Here is a 26,422-nt window from a genome sequence, read left to right on the forward strand (position 1 = left end):
TATTCCAAATATTAAAATATTTGCTTGCCCGACCAGGCAAGTGCTTCTTCAGGCAAGTGCTACAAGTTATGTAGCACCCTGGTGAGACCTACAGACTTGACTTGCGTTCAACACGAACAGCTCTTTTATATGTGAGATTGGTCTGTGTTTGGAACGAGCCCACTTTCCATGCAGCATGTCTAGTCTGTTGCCATGTTTGCCTCTTACTTTCTGTCAATGAAGTAATAGACAGGATAGTCGTAAACTATACTTGCATATATGACTGTTTCTATTCCACACGTAATGCTTCCAGTGCCTTCGGTTTTCCTGTTCAAGAATATCTAGTTTCGAGGACAGAAATAATGCCCAACACAAAACTATATTCTAGAAGATGTAACCAGTCAATTGATTGGAAATTTTATATTTTACAAAAGTTGATTTATCTGTTAGTAAATCAATTGAGATTCTTTGTAAATTGATGGAAATTTTTACAATCACAAACCAATGTGTAGTTTGTAATATGTATGGAGAGCAATTCCATAATATAACCAGCCTTTTCAGACAGAAAACCCCATTTTTCTATGTTCTTAATTCACTTGATTAACTACTCCCGAATATTTGAGAACAAGGTATTTTTTTTTCATGCATACTTTTATTTGGAATTGCCCAGTATTTAGCTAGTCGCTTATCAGTACGAGGAAAGTACAACCATCAGGGCATAAACTGATCAAATGTTTTATGAAATTCATCAGGGACAGATTTCAGTGTGATAGGGTTGATGATGTCATGATAAAGAAACATAACACTTGTTTGCCTCTCCTGAAATGTATTTATTAACATTGAGGCCTTTAGTCATAAACTTTCATTTGAAATTTTTGGTTTTGCCACGTTCTTTTGAACTCTTGAAGGAATTAAGTCAACTCTTAGTTTCCATTATGACTTGTTTCTTGTCTGAAATATTGACAAAATTTCACTACAGATAAAATATGGCATTGTTTTCAATCTGTCTGCAAGAAAATGGCTATGGCTAGGCTATGCATGAGGATTGTAATCACTTTGAAACAGAAATGTTTTGCATTAACTTGTTTTGTTCACCAATTGCTCAGGATTAGTGTGAAGGAATGATGTCATAAGAAGCGCACTAATCGCATGATTATGAAACACACAAATTGAATATATTGCCCCTATTGTTGCATTATTTCAAAGACGCTACAAGAAGAAGACTGGACGGATAATAGAGTGCATAATAAAACACTCGGGAAGAGCGCTCAACAGCGACGAGTAAGTAGGCAGTCACGTCTTGCCATTTTGGGTTGTGTACAGAACATATGAGGGAAATGGGGGAGGGGCGAAGGAATAAAAAAAAATTGTTTTATCTGAAATTTCAGAAATGAATATTTAGAGGTTTCTGAGAAAGAAAATATGGATTTATCCCCATGCCCCACCCCTGTGCCTTCTCCCATACCCCCTTTCATTGTCCCAATGTGTATTACTGACAGCCACTTGCGCTTTGCGAAGGTTTATTTACTCCACGCTAGTTGGCCCCCTTCCCCATGAGCAAAATTGCCAAGGGGTCCAGTCTTCCCCTTGTACTGACTTTGGTTATAGGCATAGGGAGCATTTCACGATAAGTTTAGTTGGAGATTTTCCTAAATTGTTCTCAGCCAAGCAGATGCATGAATAGACAGTGAAAATCGAGGGTTTGTTTCATGAAACGCTCCCCTAATCATCATAAGCACGACAATAACAAGATTTATATAGCGCTTTTTCCAGAGGATACAAAGTGCCGTTGATTGCATAAGACAAGTTAAGCTTTATGGTTATATAAGTGTGTTTTGAGATGATTTTTGAAGAGGTCAAGAGAAGAGATCAGGATCACTGATGAGAACTTTTAGATGAGGTCAATATTTAATTTCATCAGGCTTTATGATACTGTGATACTGCAAAGCCTCTTTTTAATACTTGTGTATTAAATATTACAAGATGTTTATATTTATATTGATGATAAAAAAGAGAGAGTAATAATGTCTCTCAGATACTCTGTGAGGTGGAGATCGTAATAAATGACAAAATCACCAATATAAGATTTGAAAGTTGTTTTATTATCTTTATTGAATACAACATTCTCCAAATTATGGAATGGCAAGTGAAATATATTTTGAAAATCAGCTCAATAAATAATATCAAAATATGTACATTTACAGAAAAATACAAAAACAAAAGACAATTGCTTTATTCCGAAAATTGACCTGTTAAAATGATCAAATTTAGATTAAAATGTAAATCAAGGTTGCAACAAATGTTTGTAATGTTCATTCAGAAATTTCACTCCAAATCATGTCAGAAATATTGTAGGGATCAAAATCATTCAGATAAGATAAATGCAAACCATGTCATCAAAACACAATAATGATCTTCTGTTTACCAGGCCTGTGTTTACTTATAACACATTATCTAATGTCTCCATGCGCTTTTAACATATTAGTGGATATTATCAACCTGGATTTATTGCTTTGAGTCAAATATCTTTTAATTGAAATATATTTCTATGGTTCAGAGAGGTTTGACTAGAGGCAGAATTACCTGTATATTCATTGTGAATTGAAAGTTAATTATACTTATAAATAATTCATGCATATACATTTTGTCATGCAAACGATTAAGATGAACTGTAACTTCCATTACATCAAATTATGGATATTCATGCTGAACAATCATTGTACATTTATATTCTGTTTAACAGGTAGTAGTTCCTGATGTGAACCCTATCATGACCTCATCCTTACAGCCAGTGTCACCCTGACTTATCAAGAAATTTTCAGTGTCAAAATGAAAAAAGACACCAATACAGTGAGACTTGTAAATATAGACCTCTCAAGGAAGACAAGAAAAGTGCCCTTTATATGCAGGTGGTCTCTTAAGAACTGATTCCTTTTAAATGTTTTTTCAGAGAAAATAATCATAAGGAAACCAATACTATGGCCTTCATAGTCAGGTGGGCAGATAGTCACAAAGCAATTTCGACTATTATCAATCCAGTCGGTGAGATATGAATTAAAATTCTACTGACATAAACCTACTTGAGCAAGTCGATTTCATATGGAGTTTTCTATTCAGATTGAACAGAATATCAAGATGCAGATATGTTGATCTTTGATGGGTCAAACTCGGATCCTTTGAATGGTGACCCTTCAGCATTCCATGCTTTCCTCAGGATGTTATGGGTTTCCTAAATAGATTAAGAGAAAGGGTAAAATGTCAGTAATGAGCAATGAAGGCTATTGAGAGATAATGTGTATAAATTAATTCTTGTGACTGACAGGAACCATTAAATTGAGGATAAACTGGTTTATTCTAATATTTGGGTCTAAAGCTGAAAATCAAACTGATCTCATCACAATAAATGAATTAGTAGGATATACTCCATGCATCTAAACTTGGAAACCAATCATAGTCATTCTCATCTCCCTCATCAGCATTACAATTATCACCACCATAGCAACACCATCATCACCGCCATCAACATCTTTATCATCATCTTCATCACCACCAAATCAACATCTTCATCATCATCATCACCACCAGCATCACATTCATCTTCACCATAATCACCAATATCATCATCATCACCACCATCACCATCTTTCTCACCATCATCACCACCATCAACATCTTCATCATCATCATCCTAATCATCACCGTCATTATCGCCACATCCAACACCATCATTAACTTTCACACCATCATCTTCAACAACAACATCATCATCACCTTCACCATCATCACCATTATCACCATCATTACTATCACCTACACTGAATATCTTCACCATCATCATCATCATCACAACTACCATCACAATCATCACCGTCAACACCATTTTATCACCGTCATAAAGACATACAGATTGCACATTACCTCTTCTTTGCTCGAAGGAAGACCTTGTCTCTTTCGCTCCATGTCGTACATGACACGTTGGTAATCCGTCTGCGACTGCTCGTCCATCTCGTGAACATACTGGGTGTTATCAATAGCCTTCTGATCAATCTCGGGCTCATCTTCCAAGACACCCTTCCACCACACCTCTCTCCTCTTCTCAAGGTTAATCTACCAATACAAAATGAAAAATCAAATCAACATTACAAGTATTGTTGATTGCGATTCGTGCCAGCCAGAAAATGCATACATTTCTGTTTTAACATACTACAAAGTTTTTGGAATCATAATCCAAATTATATAATAAAGCAATATTTACTGGCTTTGGGGCAATACCACATTTATCACCCAAACTCTATTTATATCGCCTGAGTCGTAGACAAGGGCAGGGTAGGAATTAATTTTTTTTAGGGGCTACTTTTTTTTTTACATTGGGATGCCACAGAATATCTTGGGGCTATTTTCTAATTCATGGGGCTATTTTTCTTTTATCGCATATCAGCAATTACCTTTTGACATAACGAGACTCACTGTGACGCCTAACAGCTCAGAACATTTTTTTTTGGCTCCCGGTGGTGGGGGGAATGCCCTACAGGCCTTACAATAATCAACAGTGATCCCACCAGAGTCGCCTTCAGCTTCACACACTTCAGATTTGAGCCAATCGAGGCCCCAAGACTTTATTGGCTTATTCAAACATTTAAGAAATCAGATTTAAATGTTTAAGTGTGTTTTGACACCCTCACTCCACATCCCCTTTACAACCATACACACATGGGCTTATTTATTTTTCATCTTTAATGAACCATGAACAATGAACCCCCCCCCAAAAAAAAAAATCTAAATAAAATTAATGAATAAAACAAACATAAAGGAGAGATGGAGAAAGAGAGAATTCAGATCAAATAATAAATTTAGAAAAAAAATAAAGTTTTTTTTTATGGTTAGAATCACGGGTTTGGGTGAGTGTTTGTGTGTGATTGTGACTATGAGGTGCACTTGGATTGCATATAAATTATGTTAAAGAAATGAAATCAATATCTTACTCAGTCTATTCAAATTCCAACACATAGCCACAGGCTATGTACATGTATTGTAGGTTCATGTACCTTAAGTTATTTTGAAAACACAGATCTCCACAGAAAATGCCTTTTATTCTGGGAGAGTCTAAATTTGGTGAAAATGTATTCATTGAGAACTTAAATATTAATCACAATGAAGAAATAAAGTTTTTTGACAGTTTTCAAAAATTAACATGAAATCTAAACTCTATCTGAAACAGAAAATCACCATCACTTACCGGCAGGCCATTACTGATAGAATTCTCACCCAGAGCTCTGGCAGAGAACATGAGCTCAAACTGGCTAGCTAACAGCATGCAAGTACCACACTCAAGTGCACGGCGTCCTCCTTTTTTTTTTTAGATTGAGCCTTGTTTGATGATTTATTGTCTGATATTTAACCCTCTTCAAGACAGAAATTAAAAAGTTATAATTCACAACTATAAGTGAAGTGATTTTGGATTATTAAGGCTCCGTTTTTACAAGCAAAGACAGCGACTGTGAGGATGAAAGACTCGCACATCGTATGTGCTGTGAACAGGGATTTATTTCCTGAGCAATTCGAATTACTAACGGTATATCACAGAATTGTGATATCCCAAATGGGAAATGCCATGGTATTGAAAAAGAGACGCACTTGGCAATTTGAAACTGTGCTTATCGTAAATTGAAAGTTACTTGATTTTAGCTTTCCAGATATTTAAATTTATACATGTACGATATGACTTCGCTGCTTATCCATCTCGCACTCCGACTCGACGATGTCGATAAGCAGAGCTGTCACAATCACCAGCTGATCGCTTACAATTCTGTGCATGCCTAGTACACATACCGTAAGATGCATGTGGTCTCGTTACCAGCTGTGCAGTCTAATCGTGCACGCGTACATATACATAAGCCATGCGGCAAGTGCGTCAACAATTCTAAAAAGCCTGTGCTAAAGACTATGCGTACTCCGCATCCCATATTGCATTGCACGTTTATTTACAATCGCGAAGCTTCCGGTGTTGCGGAAGGCTCTGATATTGCATTGACCGTTCAACTTAAAGCTGGCAAGGGCGATATAAAAGATGCGCTTGCTCTGCCGCCGGAGAACGTAATTGTGTGAAGTATTTTTTACATTGTCATTGGTATTTTATTGGGGCGATTCTAAAATAAATAGTCGCCACAAAGCATTGGGTTTTGAGAATTTTTAGGGGCGATTTGGGCTGTCATGGGGGCGAAATCGCCAGTCGCCCCCATGTAATTCCGACGCTGGACAAGGGTGAGATCAATTTAGTGAGGACGATATATCTTTCGCTCCCAGGCAAATCATTATTGCTAGTGTTAATCAAATCAGACATCTAGAGGAAAAATCATGAAAATTTAGATATTTTACAGTTTAAGAATGGGAATCTATGTTGAGCAGACCGGGCCTCTGAACTTTACAATTGTGACGTTATTGACATGATGCATCCCTGGCCTGGGGACGCAGTATCCAGCACGTTGTCTCAACTTGACGTACAGCACTGCGCGGTTCAAGGGCGCATACAAAAAGCGTAGAATTCCCAGATGTTAGCTCTGCCTTATTGCCCGCTACATATCCATGCATTTTCTCAAAGACTTTCCTGAGCGGGCAATAAATTTGTCTGTGGTTATGCAAATCAAATGGAAACTTATTGACCGACCACTTGATCACAGTCTTAAGCAGGCAATAATGTATTAAAGTTTCCCTGGTGAGATGTACGATACGGTTAACAATACACATTGTCATAACAATCCTTTACCTGAACACAATTTCCTGGATCCAAGCTCCAGATAGTTTCTTCTCCTCTGATACCTTCCTTCAGTTTCCCTTCAACTAAAACCTTCCCACCTTGACCATCAGATGGACAGCCCTTCAAGGTAACCTGGTCAAAAAGCAAACAAAAAAATATAACCAAAATCACAGCCTTATACTTTACTGGCATTGGGAATCGTCAAATTATATTACATTGTGCAAAAAAGAGTGCATAAGATTGGCAAAATTGTTGTGGGAAATATTTCATAAAACAGGACTAAAGTAGATATATATATAACTTATCTTCAAAGAGGCATGGTTTTAGTGCCCTATACTAAAGCATTCATTATTATCAAAGCTTTCTCAGAAAATGAACTGAAAGAAAGCTGAAAAGGCTCACGGTTTGTATCCCCTCACAGTTTCAACCTAACAGTAATGTCAGCCATAAGAGTCACACATAAAAGGTATTCTAGTTTTGACCCAATCCATTGAAATATATTCACACACAACCACTTGCCAACTCCCTTGATCAATTTAAGACCTTGCTAAAAAACACTTTTTAATCCAGAACTTTTCTCCAATTTTTATTCCTGTTGTGTGCTGGTCTGTACCCAGGTGAACATCTTTGGTTTTTTTTTAAATGATTTTTGATATTTGGTGATTCATTTATCTATTGATTGATTTATTACTTTTAGATTCCAGTAACTTCTCTCAAGTCAGAAAATTGTGTGCAACTTAGAAATACCTGTATTAAGTGCCTTTCAATTGATAAAATTATTATCGTTATCATTTTGCTTACCTTAATAGATTCATTCTTGATATCAACCATGAGTTGTTTTGCTTTGGTGACTGTCGGTGGGACAAACACCTTTAGATCTATATCCTTCAGTGTTTGTGACCAGGCGTAGTTATCTCTCAAAGCACCATTGTATGTGTCAGCAGCATTCAGATTATGTCTTCCAAAAAACAACAACAAAGAAACAAATAGCATTTATCAACAACAACAACAACAACAAAATATTGACACTTATGACTTCTTAAAAATTATGGAAAAGAACTGAGAGCAACTTGTTTAAAAAACAAACACAAAAAAAATCAGAAAAATGCATTTAACTTTCATGTTTACATTCAATCATATAATTTAACTGTATACTGAATGAACAATAATTAACATTCAATCAATTAAATTACATTACATTACCTACAATGATATCATATGTTCAGTGGAATAATGTTTAGTAGAAATGAATTGTATCATTCATCTATTTCAACTATCAAAGTAAGAGGAATGTGATAATCGGAACATGCTATACCTCATTAGTTTTTGCCTTGTAACTGGTGCCCTTTTCATGGCAATTTCTAACTAGAGCTTCTTAATATGCTTTGAAAAAAAGATGATCCATTCACAGACAGCAATTCATCCAACCCGTTTTATAGCCCATTGAAAGGGCTTTTATTCTACTTTGGAAGTGCTCTAAAGTCAGATTGATCTATACCTTTGAGCCGGTGTGTCAAGTGATGTATCAGGTGGTGTATCATGTGACTTCTGTCTGCTACTGCTGCATGCTGTATCAGCTATCACTTCACCAGTATCAGGGTTCAACCTAGGGCTACTACCAGCCCCTGCAGCAGGGCTAGTGGATGATGCAGTGGGACAGCTCCTTTCAGTTGGTTGGCTTGTTGATGATGAAGGGCTACCTGGGAGATCGGTTACTTCAGTGGTGGTCGTGACTTCCACGACAGATTCAACTGCGACTGGGGCATCTGATCAACAAGAGAAAATAGCACGTTACCAACTGATTGTGACTACATGGACCCTCTTGTTAGGAAAATGTGAATTGATGTCTCATTATAATCACAATCCTTTCTCTTTCCTTTTCCTTTTTTTTCTCAGTTCTGAAAACCTAGTTGAAAGTTAAGTACTACAACTAGTAGTACTACTACTATGATGACTAATGCTGCTGCTTTTAGAGCCAACAATATAAAATCTCCCCAATGGAAGAAGGACCAGTTGCTATTTTTTTGCTGCATCTGGCTACTACTTTGACTACATACTAATACTATTACTAATACTACTGCTACTTTTAATACATGTAGTCAGGCATGATATTCCCCTTTGAAAAAAAAAATCTGAAAGTAGCCAAGGGTGGCTAAGTCCCCGCTGAAGTCTGAGATGCCTCGGTCGGGGTTACAAGCTCTTGCATATTAAAGAAATTGAAAGTGATTTTTCAAGGTGAGTCTGCATGATAGCTTTATCATTTGACTTTAAAAAACAGTAAAAAATAGCATGGGCAAAGGATTTTACATTATTAAAAAAAAAATTAATCAGTTAATTTCAAAAATCTGATTTTTTTAAATAAAAAACTGCAATTCTGATTTTAGTCGGGAAAATAGTATGCCTGAATAGTATTATTCATATTACTCCTACACCTACTCCTATTACTAATGCTACTACAAGTGCTTAAAGACCTAAGAATATAAAATATCACCAATGGAAGGATCAGTTGCTGCTGGTTTCTTCTCATTTTTTGCTGTGGCAGGGTTTTCTGTCCCATGGGCGAGATGCTCATACTTCATATATGCCTAGATGGAATTAAGCACATGCATTAGCTTCTCTGATATTTACCTATAACCAATAACTAATATGAAATCACCAACTACATTGAAACATACATTGAAGAAAGTTTCCGGTAGAGACAATTTGTAATTTTATCATAACTTAAAAAAACAAAAACAAACACAAGCAGTGACATCTAGTTACTTTCACAAGAAAAACAATTATTCAGTCAACAATGTAATACCATGAACAGGTCACCAATTTTTTTCTTCATTTTACAAGACAAGTATGTAACATTATGAAATACTTTTCAAGTTCAAGCAACAAATGGCAAGAAATGCTTTGACTTTGTTTGCAAATTGAATAATTTGTGAGGATAACAATGTTAGAAGAAAGGAAATCTTGGGCCTTGTTGCATGAAAAAAAAAGAAGAAGAAACTTTGACATTATGGCAAATACTATGGTAATACTATGCCAATTTGCCATATCAAAGACTCCTTATTTCATGAAAGATGTATAATTTTAAAATTACCAGTAGCAATAGTAGTAAGATGGGCCCACATATCTTAAAAGCAAGTGGTCTTTTATGGGGGGCTTTCTCTCAGACTTCTACAAATAGTTCAATGAGGATCAACTGCTTTTTATAGACACATGATTGCTAACAAAAGTGCCTCTGATAATGTCTTTGTATATATCATCAGAAGGCCATTTCATAAAGCTGTTTGTAAGTTAAGAGCAACTTTAAGAACGACTGGTGATCCTTAATATACCATTTACCACAAGAAAGGATCACCAGTCGTTCTTAAAGTTGCTCTTAACTTATGAACAGAAACACCAACTTGGTGGGTGTTTCATAAAGCTGTTCGTAAGTTAAAAGCGACTATAAGAACGACTAGTGACCCTTTCTTGTGGTAAATGGTATATGCACCAAAATGTTCATTGGCAATGGTTTAGCGCGTAAGAAAGTTTCACCAGTCATTCTTAAAGTCGCTCTTAACTTACGAACAGCTTTATGAAATGGCCCCCAGGCAGTAACATAAAGTGATATGATTAAATCTATAATTTATTTTACCATCATTCAAATGGTTTGGCATAAACTTGTTCAACTGATAATAATTATATCTTGTGTCTCACAGGGCCTAGGGGCCAGTTTCATAAAACTTGTTACAATAACAAATTTGCAATAACAGTGAAGAGCTAGCAAAATTCTTCCATTTAAATGATTGATGGTAAATTTGTTATAGAAATTTTGTATTTGTTATCACAACAAGTCTTTATGAAATAGAACCCAGAGGTAGAAAATGACATGATAATAAAAATTTAGAAATTTAAACTGATGATTTTTTTTTCTTTTTGGTTACCTGCATGACATGTTTCCGGGCTACACCAGGAGGAAGACCCATGGAATCATTCTCATGCTTCATCAGCCGATAAAAATCAGTCCTGAGGAGACATGAAAAAAAAAAGAATTATGAAACCTAACATTAATTAACCCTGGCATTAAGACGCAAGAGTTACACGAAAAAGGATCATGGATCCACAGGATAAGAGCCAATGCGGATCTAGCCTTGCCTGCAGAACCATGTATATATACACTCAGCAAAAAAAGTTCTTGGACACTTATAAAAGTTAAAATATTCCATATAGATATTTGATTAAAGGCAAATTATTGTATGTCAACATGACCAGACAATATTCCTCTTCCAGTATGACATGAAATTTTCATGTGAACAGTCATGCATGGGTGGTTAAATGCTTTAAACAATAGCAATGTCAGTAAAAGAAAATTGCTAGAAAACAATCAGTCATTCTTTCAGTTGTGAAAGTTTATGTGGCATAAATATCCATCAAACGATAAAAGCAAACTTTAAGTCAAATATCACTCTAAAAGAGAAGAGAAAGTTATCCACCTTGGATGCATCACTTTTCCACTAGAATTTTAAATCAAAGTATATCGATGAAACAAATGTCAAATTCCAGTATCTTGGCATAAGCAAAAGAAAATTCAATATCTCGTTTGTCCACCCTGGCTCTGAATGTGTGCAGCACTGACGTCGCATGCTTGTCACAAGTCGGCGAAAATTTGCTCTGGGGTGATGTCCCATTCTTACCGGAGATAACGCCGGACATCTTGAAGAGTGTCTCCTGGTTGAATTCTTTGATTGACCGATTTTCCTAGCTGATCCGAACAGTTTCTTCTCATGGATGACAATGCGCATCCCCATCGAGCGAACATTGTCCAAGATTTCTGGATGACCACAATGTTCAGCTCTTGGATCCATGGCCTGCTTGTTCACCAGACATGAACCCGATTGAACATTTGTGGGATCAGCTAGGAAAATTGATCAATCAAAGAATTCAACCAGGAGACACTCTTAGAGATGTCCGGCTAATCTCCGGGAAGAATGGGACATCACCCCAGAGCAAATTCGCCGACTTGTGACAAGCATGTGACATCTATGTGCTGCACTCATTCAGAGCCAGGATGGACAAACAAGATATTTAATTTTCTTTTGCTTATGCCAAGATACCGAAATTGGACATTTTTTCATCGACTAACTTTGACTTAAAATTCCAGTGGAATAGTGATGCATCCACGGTGGATTACTTTCTCTTCACTTTTAGAGTGGTATTTGACTTTAACTTTGCTTTCATTGTTAAATGGATATTGATGACACATAAACTTTCACAACTGAAAGCCGCGACACACCCTAGCAATGACTGAGTCGTGTATATATACCTGCGATATAAAAACTCAAAGATCACATCAAGAAATCTGTCAATCTGTCGTTCATTCTGCATGATGTCACCTAAATTGCCATCATATCGGCCGCCTGGTACACTCTCCATTTCTGCATGTCAAAAGATGAAAAATGAGGAAGAACAAAATATCAGCAAACATAATATTTTAGCTCTAGATCCATCTTTGCCAAAATTTACTGTCCATTTTCTTATCTACCGGTAAATCATAAATTAATTGACCAAATACAGCCACATCTGGCAATGGGAACAAAACCTATCTTGCCATCAATCAATCATGCCATGATGCAGAATTCCAGAAATTCACGTTTACTTTAATTGTAAGTCACCCTATTCGAGGCCGGCCCGAGGTGCGCAAACATAAGCCTACCCCCTCCTTCTGGAGTTCAATGCAGTTTCACACCAGCCCTCCCCTGGCTGGAGATCTTGCCTGGTCCGATTTTGTTTGTGAATTTGATGGGGTCCAAAATAACTTCCAATAGATCCAAGGGCAATAAAACCCAAGACACTTACATTACTAAAGCGTGCCATTCTTTTGTGCATACATTGAATACTTGACGTCACGATTCTGTGATTGTTCCATTGGAATTGCACATAAGCCAAATCGCCATCAGTCAGAATGAATGCGACTGCGAGACTGTTCCAACAAATTATCTCTATTATGAACTATCCGTAGCTTTTGATTATAAGCCTATTCATTCTAAATACCTATCTAAATGCTTTCTACCTTTAAGGTTTCAGTCTCGACTCGGCAATTAGAATACAGTGAGAGAAAACCACAAGCCAAAGGCCAGAAAAATCACCAGGCAAATTGAGCCGAAGAACTTCGGAATCTTTAAAGATAATATAGCGCAGCAGCACGCCAAGACGCTACGCGCACACGCAATGCGGAAGAACTGTCAGGCCATGATATGTATTTGGTCTGCACGCCCAAAATGCGAGCGGTAGTATTCTCCACATATTATTAAAATCTGGCGCTATTTATCCTAAATGTGCTTGAAGCGCAAACCTGGAGCGGAGCTGACCGGTCAACCACGCCGCTCCTACCCGACTGCCCGACCCCGGCCGCACCCCCCGCCGTAGCGCACCTTGCACGTAGCGATCCGCGCCCCAACTTCGTGAGTGTATTAAAAATTAAAGTGAGTCATCTTCGTCTCAAAAGCTGCTTTACCTAAGACAAGTCAATGGAAATTTGCAAAGCCTTGGCTGATGAGATACTTGATACTAATACGGTCGGGTAAGTTGGCATTTAACGTTAGAAGTTAACAAAGAACTTGATTCATGAAAGAATTGACAAGTATTTTTGCCCAAATATTGGCGACCACAGCCCAGGCACAGTCACTGCCATCAATGGCTGGCATCACGCCTTTACGGGCTCGGCCGGACGGCTGCGCTGAGGCGCTCAGGCTAGTTAGGCTGAGGCTCAGCTCAGCCATGCCCAATGGAGGGGGGTGACGGTAGCCTGGGGCGTTTTGGGGAGTGAAAGTCATATACTGTACGTATGGTAACTCCCCACTAACGCCTGGGAGCCCTACCTATATTCCCCCACGAACGGGTATACCTAGCCTGGAGGCGTTCTGGGGTAAAAATCATAGTAGGCCTACTAGAATAGTACTATGATTTTTACCCCAGAACGCCTCCAGGCTAGGTATACCCAGTTGTGTACCCGGTCGGGTTGTGTGTCCAGACGATCAATTTTAGAATGTCATTTGGAAAAATTTACAAGCGAAGTTTCATAAATTTTTAGTACAAAATGTTGGGAAATAGTATAAAGAACAAAATAGATAATGATTGCAAGTAGGCCCTAAACTAAGGCTAATCTAATGAATTCGTATTTTTAGTGTAATCCACAGACAAAAAAGAAGGCTTCAAAAAGATAAAGTGTCTGGACACCCGACCCCCCATCCTACAAAACCAGAAACTTTCGCCCCCGAGAATTCTACTTTCCCTCTAAAAGATCTAGCCCTAAAACCTGTACATTGGGTCCAACTTCATTTCCAACATTTCTGCGATATTTCATTTTTAAGAGAAGAATTCATTAAAAAAACGCGAGATTTGTTTTGAAAAGATGGGAAGAGCTTACGGCCGTGTTTACGTCGCCATCTTGATTTCTTTGTCTTCCGCTTGGCGACAGCACGCAAATCGCGGGATATCGATAGTATCGATATCAAGGTATTTTAGTTAGGAAGCCTTTCGTGAAACAGGTTTAGTAAGATTGGAACTAACTCCGTGGTTTGTGGATAAAGATATGACTAACTTGTCCAAGTGTTGAGAAACGGGCCCCTGGGAATTTTTTCAAGTATCTGACAGTGACATTTTACTAGATCATCCCCATTCACCGACGGTAGAGTGTTAGTGTGAGCTTGCATGTGTTATCACGCGATCCCTTTTGTCGATCGACTGTCCAGATTTCGATGTGCTTTTTTTACATCGAATTTACACTCTAGGATTTATCAACTACAAGATATCAATTTATAATTTCTAATCACTGAAAAAATGTCAAAGATTTATATTAAAAGGTATGAAAATGGTACTTTACCGATGTTTTCTTGCGACTTGGACGCCAGAATCACTCCTAAAATAGCAGCCAAAATTACAAACGAACGTAGAGTGCATCGACAATTTATGAATGTGATATCGATATTGCTTTCGATATTATTAATTTTAATGCGATCTGCTCCACATGCAAGCTAAACCGCTACGATCACAGGTACATGTAGGTAGCAGACAAAATTCGATATATCGAGACATTAACGATAATGACGTCATTCAAGATGGCAACTTGCAAGAAAAACTGTCAGCTCAGGTGAAAATGTCTTAGATGAAAGGTTTCTGGATCATCCAGAGGATTTTTATCAATAACTCCGGTCCAAGGTACGCAATTACTTATATTTCCCTGATAATGGAAACCATGAAATGGTAAATTTTGCTTAAAAAACAGTTTTAAATCGCGACCTATAAAATGTTAGTTCACTTATACGTTGGCTGTACGTACGGGCCTCCAAGCTCTTCAGTCTATGTATTGGTGAGTGGAGCCAACGTAGTTCAGCGGAACAACCAAAATACAGAGACTGAAGCTTTTGGTCTAGTAAATGGTATGCACCATTGACGATTGTTTAGCGAGTATTAAAGAAAGGATCACCAGTCGTTCTTAAAGTCGCTCTTAACTTACAAACAGCTTTATGAACACCCACCAGGACTCCCAAGAGTCTCCTAACGTTAGAGAGTAAAAATCATACGCTAATGTGTGCTTACTCTTCACACACGGAGCCACTAGCCATGGATTACGTCCCATTCATGTGCGTGTAGAATTAGAATCTACCGCCTTTACCGGAGGTGGTACCCAGGTACCGAGATAATAAATTAAATTTTTGCCACCAAGATTTTTACTTTCCTTCTCAATCTAATGTTAAATGTTAGCCCTAATGACGTTAGAGCCTAATTTTAGAAGCCTAAATCATGTAAGGGATACAACTTCATTTCCAACATGACAAAAATTCATTTTAATGATATGATGAAAAAAAAGAAAAATATCGAGAAGACATGGAAAACCTTGCTGATGTTTACGTCGCAATCTTGTTCTCTTTTGTTCTTTGCCAAGCTACAAGACACATGTCCTCTGAAATGCGGCTCGTAGCTTCGAAAAATTGCCTTGACAGCAGTGAACTCATGAATAGCGTATCATTGACCAATTGAGCCACACCAGATGAGCTGGTCGATATGTTGTAAAGTATTTGCGCTATATTCTGTTTTAGGGTATTCATGACTCATGAGGCATACATGTAGTCTGACTAAAATATAACCCTATTGGGTACTATTAAAGTCTACTGAATCAACGCCAATATAGTATTAATCGAGTGCTCAGGCTGACAATGTAGCTCAAACTCAGAGAGAAAGAGCAGTGAAGTCTTTCACTTTGAAAGTTCAGACACTGAGAGTGAGTGTGATTTGATACTGACTTCAGAGACTGATTGAGAGTGTGTTGACTGTACAGGGCGCAGTGAGTGACTTGAGTTTAATAGTGGACAGTCAGTAGATTTTGCAAAATTGCAATTTTGGCAGGTTTTTAACAAGTGGCAGAGAATGTTGTCAACATCGACATGATCGAGTTGCACTTCAATTGCTCAAGTCTGTTCAATTTTAAATAAAGATAAAAACTTAAAAGATTTTGTTAAACATCTAGGCAAACGTATTGACCACTTTTTTGAAGTTTTGAAACTGGCAAAAAGAAGCTGCTGAAAACTGCTTATCTAAAAAAAGAGCCAATGGAGTAAATTAGAGAGTCAAAGGGGGCCTAAGCTTTCGATCCTAGCAGAATCTTCTTCGGAGGCAAAATGACAAACATATAAAGTGGAACAACCATAATATAGACCACAGACATTCAACAGCAACACTAGAAACAAGGAGACAAAGTTGAGGGCAGCAACACACGACCGTAATGTTAAATCAAATGATGTGTGCATGTGAATGTTTTTAATACGGCCGACCCCGCCGCCGTCCAAGGGCCAGCGGCGCGGCGCGGGCGAGGGGTACGATCGAGTGTGATTGAGTCAAGACCAGTCACGATGTGTGGATTGTCATACTTTGTAGTGAAGTGAGATCGTGTTGTGTGAGGTTTTGTGGCCATTTAATATTCATATTTTGTTCAGATTTTGGAGTAATTTCTGTTGCTGTTCTGTGTATTTTGAAGAAAAATATGTTTTTAGTGATTTTCTGTTTGAAATGCCACTTTCCGTTTTAAAAGGCCATTTCAGTGAATTCCGTCCATTTTCCACGATTGCGGAATATCACTGTCAGTGTCCCTAGTTATTTCAAAATACAAATATGTATTCATTTCAAAATACAAGTATGTAATAAGTGTCATGGGAGAGTAAGCGTAATGTCATTGTCAATAGGAACGTTGAGATAAGAGGGATGATTCAGGAAGGAAAGTCATAGAATTTATCAAAATTTTATCAACTTTACCCTAAGATCATTTCAAAACGGCGTTTCATACTCAGAAATGTGATATCAGATGGATTTGGGACAAATATCTGGCTGAGATTCTAATCCGCTGCATTTTCTGCACGTATGAGATAAAAATTAAGTCAAACTTATGAATATTTTCAAAGATAATTTAGTTGTTAAATTGTCGATAAGGGGTACATGTACATGTAGGTCCAGTCCAACCATACCGTAATTCTAACATGAGACAGTGAAAATTTAAACAAGCACTGATATAGCAAATGGAATAACTCACTTAAACTGGGAGGATCTTGTAAATAAGTTCTGATTAGAGGGTGACTGGAAAGATCTTTGGAAGTTCATGATAAATAATACTCATTCTATCTTATATGACCACTTCCTGTAATTAACATTTAATGTAATTGATTTCTATGTTCATTTTATTACTTTGGCAAGATGTCAACAGGATATGCACTATACATATTGTTTACAATACCTTTCATGTCAGTCCTCTTTGGCAGCTGACAAAAAGAGGTTCAATAGGTTGAGTAAGAGATTTAAGAGAAGTCTATATAGCCTCCTTTTCAAATTAACAAGTCATTGATGGTTTTTGTCTCACCTGCAAAGCCCCGCTTTTCCGACGGCGGCGGCGGTGTCAACATCAAATCTTAACCTAAGGTTAAGTTTTTGAAATGACATAACTTAAATAAGTATATGGACCTAGTTCATTAAACTTGGACATAAGGTTAATCAAGTATTACTGAACATCCTATTAGAGTTTCATGTCACATGACCAAGGTCAAAGGTCATTTAGGGTCAATGAACTTTGGCCAATTTGGGGGTATCTGTTGAATTACAATCAAAACTTTAAAAAAGTTTTTGGATCTGATTCATGAAACTTGGACATAATAGTAATCAAGTATCATGGAACATCCTGTACAAGTTTCAGGTCACATGATGAAGGTCAAAGGTCATTTAGAGTCAATGAACTTTGGCCAAATTGGGGGTATTTGTTGAATTACCATCATAACTTTGAAAGTATGTTGGTCTAGTTCATTAAACTTGGATATATTATAGGAGTAATCAAGTATCACTGATCATCCTGTGCGCATCATAACTTTGCAAGTTTATTGATCAGACTTTTGAAACTTGGACATGATAGTAATCAAGTATCACTGAATATCCTGTGCAAGTTTCAGGTCACATGATCAAGATCAAAGGTCATGTGAGGTCAATGAACTTTGGCCACATTGGGGGTATTTGTTGAATTACCATCCTATCTTTGTAAGTGTATTGGTCTAGTTCATAAAATGTGGAAATAAGAGTAACCAAGTATCACTTAACATCTTGTGTGAGTTATAGTACTTTTCAAAGTCAGCACTGCTGCTATGTTGAATCGCGTGGTGCAGGTGAGACGGCCAGAGGCATTCCACTTGTCTTAAAAAGAGGGTGTGGTTGAACTGTGTGGTTCATTTCAGGCTGTCAAATGGTGTAAGGACATTTTCACGGCACAGGGTAGCCTTACGTATGTCATATGGGTAGTTCAATGGGGGGATAATATACTTTAATACATGTAAGCTGCCCCAAGATCAACATGTGACAGAAATGGGGAAAAGGGGATAATTTTGAATTGAAAAATGTGAGTCATATTTTTTCATTTCACTTTCAAAATACATTTGAGATATTAAATATTTAAAATGAATAACTGTAGAATTACAGTAATTTTTTTATCATGCAAGTCCAAGTTAGGGCCAAAAGTAAGCCCCCTCCCCCTGATCCTGAGTTCCTGACTGCAGTGTAGATTCTTTGAATAGTTCTAAGATACTTCCTGTCCCAGCTTCTAGATAGTAGAAATTTCACTTTCCAATTTACATTGTACTTCATCTCTGAAATATGTAATCATGCATTTGGAGTTTCAGTAAACAAATTAATTTGTTCATCATGAAAGAATTAATCTTGTCACATTTTTCTTCGGAGAAAGAGAGAGAGAGAAACGAGACCTTGTCTTTGACAGAACCCGTGCATGTACATGTAGACCTTCCTTATCATTTGAAACATGGGATTGAAAGCACAATTACATGTACCTGCAGTCGAAAATATTATTCTTTTCACTGAATTTCTTTTGACCTATAACAGATCATGACTTTTCGATTTTGATTACCGCTTGTAAGCTCCAATCTGAAGTCATGACGTAGAAAGTAATCCTAAGGAAATGTGAGGGTAGCCACTTGCCAAGCCTAATACTTTTTTTTATTTCTTTCCCCTCTCTTCCCCCTCTCACTCTCTCTATCCCTGTCTTTCCCTCTTTCACTAAAGTTTTCTTTCTCTCTGTCTTTTTCTCTCCCTCCTCTTCACTGCCCCTTTCAACCTGTTTCATCATCCCATTTCCCCTCTCAATCTCTCTCTCTTTCCCTCTCCCCTCATCTATTTGTAACCACTGCTTCTTTAACTGTCTCATCCCCTTTATCCCTCTTTTACTCTCTCCCCCTCTCTCTTTGTAATTCTTGTTTTCTCCTCCTCTCTCCCATTTTCCTTCTATCCCTCTCCTCTCTCATTTTCCCCTACTTCCTTGATACAGGATTTGATGATCTCATAGCCATGTTACAGTGACTGCCCCTTCGTAGTATCATTACCATGGTTTTATGATCGATGGGATGGTTGTCAGATGCCTGTGCAAATACCCCATCCGAAACAACGTCTACTCTACGGACTACAAGAGCGTTAACATTCTTCAGAGACGTCTGTAGTAAAGCTCTGTAGAGATCCCAAGAAAATTCACATGCAGATTTTTAAAATAGATTCATATGAAGGTACTTTACAGAAGGAAGAAGGAAATTACTGTCTGGAGTGCAAGATCCTGGATGATAGCATACAGTACACTGGTGTGAAGTCTTCCAAGGAGAGAGAATAGCCGATAGGGGAAGTTCATAAAGTGGTAAAGATGACAGATGGCTAGTCAGCATACATTAATTCTTTGTTCATGCTTCTTGTATCTCTGACATTGACCAGATTAAGTCTTCGTCAGGAAGTGGACATTGCACCTATAATATAATCTTTAACCAAGGAGAAGCATATCTTAGAGATATACATTCATATGTGATTGTACATTGAGAATGGAATCTACACACTGTTTTAAAGTACATGTATTTATGTAAAAACAACCTTGTTTCAAATCAACAGCTAACAGGTTATGTACCGGTGAAGGATTATATTGTCCAAGAATATTTGAAGCATCAGACTTCTTTGTGAAGGAGGTGTGGATTCTCTCTTTAATCTCTACCAAATCGTAGAGATGAGCTTGTGTGAGGTATCCCTATTAAGGCAGTGAAGCATATTGGGCCAATCAACTATCACGTGTGACCAACCGACTCAGTCCGAGAGGTAGGAGAGAGTGAGAAAGACATCTGAATCATCGAAGGATAGGAATCACATATTTATAGGACAAGTTTATTTATAGCTGCTCTTGAAGAGAGTGTGTACTACTCCCCCCTTGCCAAATCAAATCGTTGGCGATAAAAGATAATCTCACCACGAGTGACACATTGCCATTTGCAGCTTATGCATCCAGTGGATATCTTGAAGCACACATTGAAGGAATATCAGTATTGCCTCTTCATATACTGGTCAGTCCCATGTGAAATTGAAGTTGAAAACGTGTATGCAGATGCCCTTCATCGGGAAAGGAAGGTTTCGTTGATTCCATATCGGGATTTCAGTGCAATTCATTGGATCATTATCAAGGATTATTTAAAGCTCAACTGGCAGTGACATCACACACAAGCTGCTACATGTATTTCTAATGGAACAGGTTTAAAATTGCAACTCGTATTCACCAAGAAATTGTGCAATAGTTTGAAATTCATAAAGAACTGTTCAAAACACCTCATTGATGTCGCTACTGACCGGTATGTTTGACGCCCATTGTGCACAGTTCATGGTGTGATTGACTATTGTGTAGTGTATTTTGTTGATTGGATTATACTTGGAATCACTCAAAATGGCTCTGAAAGGAACAAAAGCGTTGCAGTCATGGTGCGTCAAGGTCACGACCGGTTACCCGAACGTCAAGATCGAGAACATGACGAAGTCGTGGAAGGACGGGCTTGCCTTCTGTGCTATAATACATCACTACAGACCAGAGTTAATGTAAGTGTGCAATTTCATTCCACTACATGTACATGTAGTTCTAAGGGGTTTACATGCATGCTATAGGACCAATCCTCATTTGAGTCACTGTTTACGGATTTGATCACTATGGAAACTGAAGGGTGTTTCATGAAGCTGTTCGTAAGTTAGGAGCGACTTTACCAATGACTGATGCCCCTGTCTTGTGGTAAATAATGTACCCTTTGGATGTACTTCAGTTTTACCAGTCGCTCATAAAGTTGCTCGTAAGTTACAAACAGCTTTTTGAAACATCCACCTGGTCCCTTGTTAGCTACATGTACATGTTGTGATCTATAGTCATATAGCAAGTTTAACTCTTTGCCCGCTTTGTTCGACTAGAGTCACATCCAGTGGGCTGCCAAGTTTGACTCAAGTCTATTTTTACACACATGAAACCTACGCACATAAAAAATAATTGTACAGTGTAAACACAAAACTTTTCTTTGCAATAATCCATTCCAAAGCTATTTTGAGATATAAGCATAATCCATATAAAACCCCTCATAAGGTTACACCTTGAAATTAAATGTGGCACAAAAGGAATTTGGTCCGTAGCCGGCAAAGAGTTCACTGTTTGCTCGCTACCGACCAAATCCCTCTTGTGCCACATTTGCACTGGCCAGGAAAACAAAACGAAAGCTTTTTCCTATGACATACCATTGGTCAGTTTTGAGACAGTTTCGTTGTCTGAAGGAGTACCTGTTGAACATTGAGTTTGCCCTCACTACTGCTTTGAAAAATAAAGTAGGCCTACAATTTAATGTGTTTATAATGATGTACAATACATAGGGCTATAAATTTTTTTTAATGTGATTCTGTGTTATAAACTGCTATTAAAAAATTATGTTCTGTAGAGTTTACAGTACATGTAGGTCATGGGGTTGACTTGGCTTATTTATTTGGTTTATTGGCATTTTACATCATTTTGTTTATTGGCAATTTCTTTTTCTGTATTCCATTTTTATGAGGAATTACTGGTAAAATTTTATGCTCTTTTATTGTAATGTCATTTTGATGTGAAGAGATACATGTAATATATCAATAGAGCTGTGTACTTTTGTATAATATCCATGCAGTTTGCTAAGTTCTCAGCATTTATAACTTAAACATGACAACAACATACTTTTTTAGTCTCATTGCACAGTCTACTCTACATGTACATGTACATTACTGGGGTGACATACTGTATTATCACCCGTATCAGACATCTGAGCTGGTCATTTACAAAACCGTATTGCCCTACATTTTCTGAATATCGGGAAGGGTAGGTATAGGTATATTGTTTGTATTTTCCTCGGTCTCAATATTGTGCGTATTTACTAGCAGAGACGACGCAAAATATACCTTTGTATTTTCCCTGGTCTTACATCCGGGTATTTGTGGATGCGTAAAAGTGATACGCTTCATAAGGATCCGCGCACCAACAATGTACGTCATAATAAAGACAACGCTGGATCCGAGCGCTTGCAAGTACGTCATAATGGTAAAGTGGAGAGCCTAGACTGATATTAACATGACACAATAGAACTCTAATTTTAAAAGAAATATCCCCATTATCATGATTTTTGCTCTAGATATCTGATTTGGATGATAATAAATATATTGACTAGCTCTTCTTTTGGGGAACATCAAATATATTGCCCTTGAATGACCCATATTGCCCTCGTCTAAAGACTCGGGCCAATATGATTCATTTGCTGGCAATATATTTGATGTTCCCCTCAAGGCCAGTCAATATTATATAAATATCCACTACAATGAGAATCACTAGTGCATGTACTGTAAGTACTGAAGGCCTGTACTGATCTGTATGTAGGATATAAAAATATTAATTTCACTTCATGGTGTTTTTGACCTGATTTCCCCTTGATCATTAATACATAAACCCTCTCTACTAATTGAAAGGAGGAAGGAAAATGGTAGGGAATCTCAAGAAGAAACTAATTCATACTCCCAACACCTGCATATATCAATCTGGCCACCATGTGAAATCTAAAATTAGAGTACAGGAATAATGGGGGAACTTCCTCCCCGAGGTACATGTATGTGAGTCAAGTGAAGGAAAAAAAGAAGTTGTTTATGAAACATGATTAGGGTTGTGTTGTATTTTTAGGATGTTGTTGCCATGGATGTTGTCTGTGTACATGTGCAAAGTAGTCAGGGATGGGGTAACGGAGGAGGAAATGAGAAGGAAAAAAAGGGGTGGGGTCTATTGAGATGATGTAGAGTACATGTAGATGCATGCAATACTCCCGGGAGGGACAGTCAAATACATGTATATTGCTGTACGTGACAAAGAAAAACATGTTTAAAGGTTTTTTTTTCAGTTTTGGATGCGGGCCGGGCATGCACTCGTTAAGGGTATAAAAAACACAGATTAAGAAAAGGGGTAGTTTTGAAAGACTGGTCAATGGTCAATCGCAGGGTCAAATGTATTGAGGGTAACTATGTTTTTCTTCCTAAGCTTTTTTTTTGTCCATCAAGTTGTCAGATCTGACAACTTTCCTAGATTCTGATTGGTTGAGAAGCACTTTAAGTCTGTTACCATGGTAACTGTCAGATAAAAAGTGTAACAAGTCCTATCATTTTCGATAAATCTGCCAGTTATTAGGTGGTTTCAAACCGCCTCGATCACAAGAATCCCTGTTAAATTACGAGAACTTTTTAGGCTAAAAAATACCCATTAATTCTTCCTGCATTCACACCGCCCCGAAACACACCCTTCGGAATAAGTCCTGAAGTTATGAGCATGCGCAGTATGGTCTGATAAGCAGGCAAGGCGCGAGATTCAAAATCACTAGCCCAGCAGCCACCAACAGCTCTCGCGCCAAATGACGCCTAACGACACGCTGGGCTAAAAGTTCCCGTAAATTGCTTTCACATTGCCAAAATACCTGCGACCTTGTAAAAATCCCTGCGAAAGTTCTCGTAATTTTGCCAAGTACCTACTATTTAGCGGGTATTTTCTTTCGGGGAAATTACGCGTAGTTTGCTTTCACATTACCCAAATACCTGGTATGTTCTGATCGGGGTAAATTTCCCGATCAGAGAAGACCTGGAACTGACGAACTTCAAGGCGGTCTGAAACCACCTAGTTCTTTTCACATGTAATATGGCTTGCTGTTTACATCTTTTCTGGGTTGTACTTGTATTTATTTATTTAATTTCCATTTTTTTTCTTTTCATATCAACAGAGACTTCAATTCACTGTCAAAGAAAAATATCAGGGAGAATTGCACTTTGGTGAGTACAGTACTTATAAAAGCTTTTATCGGTTATTATCAGTTCATACATATGTTTCCACTAGCAATGAACGTGAATATGTTTTCAAAGGTAAATGTTCCTGACAGGCACTTTTTCCCGGCATCTTCAAGTTCTTCAACTTCTTCCCTTTACTGTTCATGTAGAAGGGGCTTCCTGAGAGCGTTTTTGCCTTTGATTTTCACTTACAGATCTATGAGCTACTGTAAATCCTTGTATCTGATTGGCTGAAACCCAAATATTCGGTGAGAATTACTATTTGTTTCGTGAAATACACCCCAGGTCTCGTGCAAGGACATCCGTGCAAGAAACCTCTCGGATGTTCTATATCTAGAGACTTGATCACCTTGGAACGAAAGCTATGTTTTTTATCAGATGCAACTGTGAGTTGCTGTTTGAGGTGCCTTTTTCACATTTCATACTACATGTTCGAACTTTGTATTTCTGTTAATGTTATTTTTATCCGTTTTCAATGTCTTATTTTTGGCATGATACCATATTCTTCATATTTTATCATTGTTGGGGCATTTTCACTTTCCCTCTTGCCCCATGACATTGGAAGGGTTTCATTTCTCTGTTTTGGACAATTAGTAGACTTGTTAAGAGGTTGAACGCTGCATTTTTGAGTACAAATGTCCCACTTGGCACAAATGTTCCTTGAGTCAAAAGAAAAAGATTCATCCAAAGAGACACGCTGTATCTATGCAAATAAGCAAGTAATTTGCATAAATTTGCATATTATGTCAATATGGGAAAAACAAGTAATTCAGAATAAATATTTCACCAGAACTGCCCTAAAATTGGAAATAAAGACCTAGGGTAAGACAGGGAAGAAAACTGTCATAAAATAATTGGGCTATCCTTGTTTATTATTACATAATTTACATAAATTATGCAAATTATAATTTTAAAAAGAGTATTTTTTCAAGAATCCTGAACTGTTTTAGAAATAACGGCAATTAATACGAAATGTCAACATTCTACATGATAGAGAATATATTAGCGAAAACATCGATATGTTTCATGACAGTATTAGTGTCTTAATTTGCTTAGAAAGAGGGCAAATATGTCAAAATGTATGACGTGATATTGCGCTAAAACGAGACCAAAACATCCTCTATGTCACAGTCACACTCACGAATCGGACAATAAAGCGATCAATGGTATGTCATTCGAGATAACACAATCTCAACACAATAGCTTCCATCGGCTTCTCGTATCGCTTTTGTTGGTGTGTCTGCCACATCGTAATCTGTGATACACACGGGCAAAATGCATTTCGGTATCGGTAAAACACTATTAATTTTGTTTTATTTGTTTCTCTTGGAAAATTTACAGAAGACATTGCTTTGCAGGTTACTGCTTAAATGAAGCTCTGGCACATGAATCCTGACGAATTTAACCTACCTCAATCCATATTTTAACTTTGTTAAAATATATATCTTTTGGAGACCCCAAAGTGGCAAAACTGCATCTCCCCGGCATTCCCGCTACTTTACAAAACACGTTTGACTTGTATTATCTACTTGGAAAACACAGATGTATGAGACATCAGACAACATGATTCCTGAAAAAAAAATATTTTTGTTTATTTAAGCCAACGGGAGCCTTTCGAATTTACCCCATCCCCTCTCCGTATTTCGACTTTAAATACAAAAAAAATATCTTGTTTTAAAGCCATCGGCAAGGCAAATTGCGTTTTTTTGTTATAATAAAGCAACTTTTATATCTATATCTTTATATTTACATTCATCATTATTGATATTATTATAATTATTATTAATATTATTGTTATTATAATTATTATTAATATTATTATTGTTATAATTATTATTACTATTATTGTTCGGCCGTTTGTAATAGTGCTCTAGCACAGTAAAGGCTATAACCCAACAGGAGCATGCCTAGGATACCCTTTCCCTTTTTTGTTTTATGTATTAAAAAATAGTTTATTGTCTTTAGAACTCTTAAAAGATTACTTTTGTTTGTATTGATACC

At 37.4% G+C, this 26,422-nt stretch overlaps 2 protein-coding genes across 6 annotated transcripts in view; one reads left to right on the top strand and one right to left on the bottom strand.

The window, feature by feature from the left end:
- Positions 1–2,060: 2,060 nt before the first annotated feature.
- Positions 2,061–13,283, bottom strand: LOC121423363 (nudC domain-containing protein 3-like). 4 transcript variants are annotated; one of them, XM_041618722.1, is made up of 9 exons: positions 13,224–13,283; positions 12,033–12,144; positions 10,654–10,735; positions 9,225–9,318; positions 8,232–8,499; positions 7,535–7,691; positions 6,743–6,865; positions 3,898–4,086; positions 2,061–3,208 (listed from the first exon to the last, which is right to left on the bottom strand). In XM_041618722.1, exons 2-9 carry the CDS (start codon positions 12,140–12,142, stop codon positions 3,110–3,112), a joined length of 1,122 nt encoding a protein of 373 aa, XP_041474656.1. In that variant the 5' UTR covers positions 12,143–12,144; positions 13,224–13,283; the 3' UTR covers positions 2,061–3,109. The 4 variants fall into 4 exon arrangements, with proteins under 4 accessions (XP_041474656.1, XP_041474654.1, XP_041474653.1 ...); XM_041618720.1 differs by lacking the exon at positions 13,224–13,283 and adding an exon at positions 12,761–12,890; XM_041618719.1 differs by lacking the exon at positions 13,224–13,283 and adding an exon at positions 12,780–12,885.
- LOC121423361 (MICAL-like protein 1) overlaps positions 13,171–26,422 on the top strand; it is an 84,090-nt gene continuing 70,838 nt past the window's right edge. For both annotated transcript variants that reach the window (XM_041618716.1, XM_041618717.1), the window contains exons 1-3: positions 13,171–13,289; positions 19,575–21,142; positions 24,358–24,406. In XM_041618716.1, coding sequence (XP_041474650.1) covers positions 20,994–21,142; positions 24,358–24,406 — 198 coding nt within the window. In that variant the 5' untranslated portion in view covers positions 13,171–13,289; positions 19,575–20,993. The remainder of the gene's footprint in view (positions 13,290–19,574; positions 21,143–24,357; positions 24,407–26,422) is intronic.

The sequence above is a fragment of the Lytechinus variegatus genome, chromosome 10 (genome assembly GCF_018143015.1).
Source record: "Lytechinus variegatus isolate NC3 chromosome 10, Lvar_3.0, whole genome shotgun sequence".
In the NCBI taxonomy this organism is placed as follows: Eukaryota; Metazoa; Echinodermata; class Echinoidea; order Temnopleuroida; family Toxopneustidae; genus Lytechinus; species Lytechinus variegatus.

Bases quoted from the DNA above. Each gene is read 5' to 3' on its own strand.
- LOC121423363 (XM_041618722.1), bottom strand. From the start codon at position 12,142: ATGGAGAGTGTACCAGGCGGCCGATATGATGGCAATTTAGGTGACATC. The intron at 7,692-8,231 runs GTATAGATCAAT...GTTTTTTGGAAG, and splicing joins CTTGACACACCGGCTCAAAG to ACATAATCTGAATGCTGCTG. The intron at 4,087-6,742 runs GTAAAGGATTGT...TTGTATTGGTAG, and splicing joins ATCCAGGAAATTGTGTTCAG to ATTAACCTTGAGAAGAGGAG.